This window comes from Lynx rufus, unplaced genomic scaffold, assembly GCF_022079265.1.
Source record: "Lynx rufus isolate CCGP_SWC_20201006 ecotype Redwood Valley unplaced genomic scaffold, mLynRuf1.p SCAF_1, whole genome shotgun sequence".
In the NCBI taxonomy this organism is placed as follows: domain Eukaryota; kingdom Metazoa; phylum Chordata; class Mammalia; order Carnivora; family Felidae; genus Lynx; species Lynx rufus.
Genome location: NW_025814823.1, coordinates 83,708,149 through 83,711,445, shown reverse-complemented (window position 1 = coordinate 83,711,445; position 3,297 = coordinate 83,708,149). Strand labels below are relative to the sequence as shown.

The following is a 3,297-nucleotide window of genomic DNA, read 5'->3' as shown; positions in this document are numbered from 1 at the left end:
ATGTATTTTGACCATGTGTCACATTATTTTTTTTATAAATTTGATTCATTGACAAAGTAAAATATGCTTCTTTGTGTTAAGCCTTTAATGTGCTACTCCTTTAGCATGCTCTGTTCCCAATATACATTCTTTCTTCTTTCTCTCTCTCTTTCTGACACACACACACAAACACGAACACACACAGACACACACACACACACACACAGGCTAGGTCCATTTTTTTTTTTAACACAATGAGTCTATGGTTATTTTTGGAATAAAGGATTTGGTTTAAAATTATATCTTTCCTTCAACTTGCATAACCTATTATTATAGGATAAACACTAAAAAAGGATCCAGAAGTTAGAAAAATTTCGTTCCTTAATCAAAGATATTTGAGGCAATAAGAGTGATTTATTCCTGTGAACACTATGTAGAGTCCAGTATGAGTGTTTGTATAAGATAAAATTATGTAGTCTGTATTTTGATTAAAAAGTAATTTGTTATTAGGCGGTTTTCAGATTGGTAATATTCTTTGCTATTTAAGTTTTTCATTGTATTTTTAAAGGGATTGTTATTATTGGCAGTTGATTTGGTACTATTAGTAAATGAAATATAAAATCTACAATGTATCTAAGTGGAAAAAATATGGCTGGTCAAGATAAAATTACTGCCTGCCTGGATGAATATTTTAATATTCAACCAGTTATTGTGACGAACTGTAAACACAATTTCATTTGTAAATCTTAAATTCTGTCTTTTTGTATATGAGTCAGATCTGGATCTCTCATAAAAAATTCTTTCATATATTAAAGAAGGCAGAAGTAGCTGATGCTCATCAAATTTGTTGAGAGTTACAGTTGATATTCAGATATGGTTTGTTAATTATCCAGACATTTGTTTTTGTCCTGCTTAGCTAATAAAGTGTGATAAATTTAAGTTAACACAAAACTGATTTTACTTACCCCTCCAGATTTCACTTATTTCTTTAGAGTATTACTCATAATGTAAATTCATCTTTGATGAATATTTAGAAAGGAAAATAAATCTCTCTGTTGCTCTGATTAGTTTTGGTTCCACATAAAGAGATAATTATTCCTTTTTAATGCTTCAGAGACTACATATTTCTCTCCAAAAAATATGGGTATATTTATGGTGGCCAATACATTGGTGTATTGTATGGTGTATATGTATGGTGGCCAATACAACAACAAAGTAATGGATTCTTAGGAATCCATTAATAGAATCAGAATGCCACCCTATCAGAAAAATTATGTTAATGTTTTGTTTGACCAATAATTTAAGAAAAGTTTAGGTCACCATAGAGTAATACGAGCCAGTGTTAAGTCCTAAAATTTCAACCTACTCCATTATGGCGACCAAAGACTGCCACGAAGATGAAACCAAACCCCTTATTGTGGAATAGAGTTCATGGCTATCCTTATTAGAGATTTATCACTCCAAATTATCCCATGAGAACAAAGAGACCTGACTTCTTAAAGTTACCTATGCCTAAAACATTAACTTTTGGCAGCACATCTGCCTATAGCTCACTTGACCCTGATCCAGCAACCCCAAATGCTAAATTTATCTAGGTTTATTGGGCCCATGTTTATATTCTGTCAATTTATTACATCACAAATGTATGTCTATGTACAATCTTAACAGTGTAATCATCTAAATGGCAGAGAACAACTCAAATTCAATCAACTCATGGATATTGGTTGCGAGGCACTATACCAACTTCAGGAAATATTTAGCCTAAAGTAATATGATTATAAAGACTATAAAGAAGATCAAAATAAAATAAAAATAAATCAAATTTTAAAAGTGGTTCTGTATGAACTATTATATTTACATCTCACATCCAGCCTAAAGAGATATAGACTTATGATAAACTTTCATAGATAATGGAAGTATTAACTTATAGATTAATATATCTGTTCAATGTCACAAAGACCGTTAATATTAAAACTAGAATTCAAAATGATTTGAAGTCTATATTCTTTCCTCTATCCCATACTGCTTCTAATATATTACACTAGTGGGCTCTGCGTAAATATTGATTATTAATTAACCCACCAAAATTTTGCCTTTGAAGACCTTAAGAACCACCATGTGAGATGATCATGGAAGCCATTCTCCAGAACTCCACTGATTTCATCCTCTTGGGCCTCATCACCCACCCTGAATTCCCTGGGCTTATCTTTGCAGTAGTCTTCTCCATTTTTCTGGTGTCTGTAACAGCCAATGTGGTCATGATTCTGCTCATCCATGTGGACTCTCGCCTGAATACACCCATGTACTTTTTACTCAGCCAGCTCTCCATTATGGACACAGTTTACATCTGTATCACCGTTCCCAAGATGCTGCAAGACCTTCTGTCCAAGGAAAAGATCATCTCTTTCTTTGGATGCACACTTCAGATCTTCCTCTACCTGACACTAATTGGAGGTGAATTTTTCCTGCTAGGTCTCATGGCTTATGACCGGTACGTGGCTGTATGCAAACCCCTTCGGTACCCTCTCCTCATGAATCGCAGGATTTGCTTGTTCATGGTGGTGGGTTCCTGGGTTGGTGGCTCCTTAGATGGGTTCATGCTGACCCCCTTCACTATGAGTTTCCCCTACTGTGGCTCCCGAGAAATCAATCATTTTTTCTGTGAGATTCCAGCTGTACTGAAACTGTCATGTGTTGACACGTCTCTCTATGAGACTCTGATGTACTCCTGCTGCGTGCTAATGCTGCTCATTCCTATATCCGTAATCTCTGTTTCCTACACACGCATCCTGCTCACTGTCTATCACATTAATTCTGCTGAGGGCCGGCGCAAAGCCTTAGCTACCTGTTCTTCCCATATAATGGTAGTAAGCATTTTCTATGGGGCAGCCTTCTACACCAATGTGTTGCCACATTCCTACCACACACCAGAGAAAGACAAGATTGTATCCACTTTCTACACCATCCTCACCCCAATGCTCAATCCACTCATCTACAGCTTGAGGAATAAAGATGTGGCTACAGCTCTAAGAAAAGTGCTGAGTAGATGCCCCTCCTCCCAGAAAACCAGAGTGGTGGATTTGTCCAGGATGTACTAGACAGGGCCAGGTACAAATATCATTGGTGCTATGGCCACTGGCACACCTTCATATAAGAAACTATGTTTTTGATTATGAAAAAAAAATTCACTACCATTTTAATAATCCTGAGTTATCAACAGGCAAAATTATCTCTTTGCAAGCATCATTTAGAAACAATAGCTGTAGCTCACAAGCATCAGAATTAGCCCATTGGCTAGTCTGGATTCACTGAAAAACG

The 3,297-nt window shown here is 36.0% G+C and overlaps 1 protein-coding gene across 1 annotated transcript; it reads left to right on the top strand.

Moving 5' to 3' along the window:
• Positions 1-2,102: 2,102 nt before the first annotated feature.
• On the top strand, positions 2,103-3,077 carry LOC124508820 (olfactory receptor 2T2). Its single transcript, XM_047075462.1, has one exon. The coding sequence runs from the start codon at positions 2,103-2,105 to the stop codon at positions 3,075-3,077; it is 975 nt and encodes a 324-aa protein (XP_046931418.1).
• The last annotated feature ends 220 nt before the right edge of the window (positions 3,078-3,297 follow it).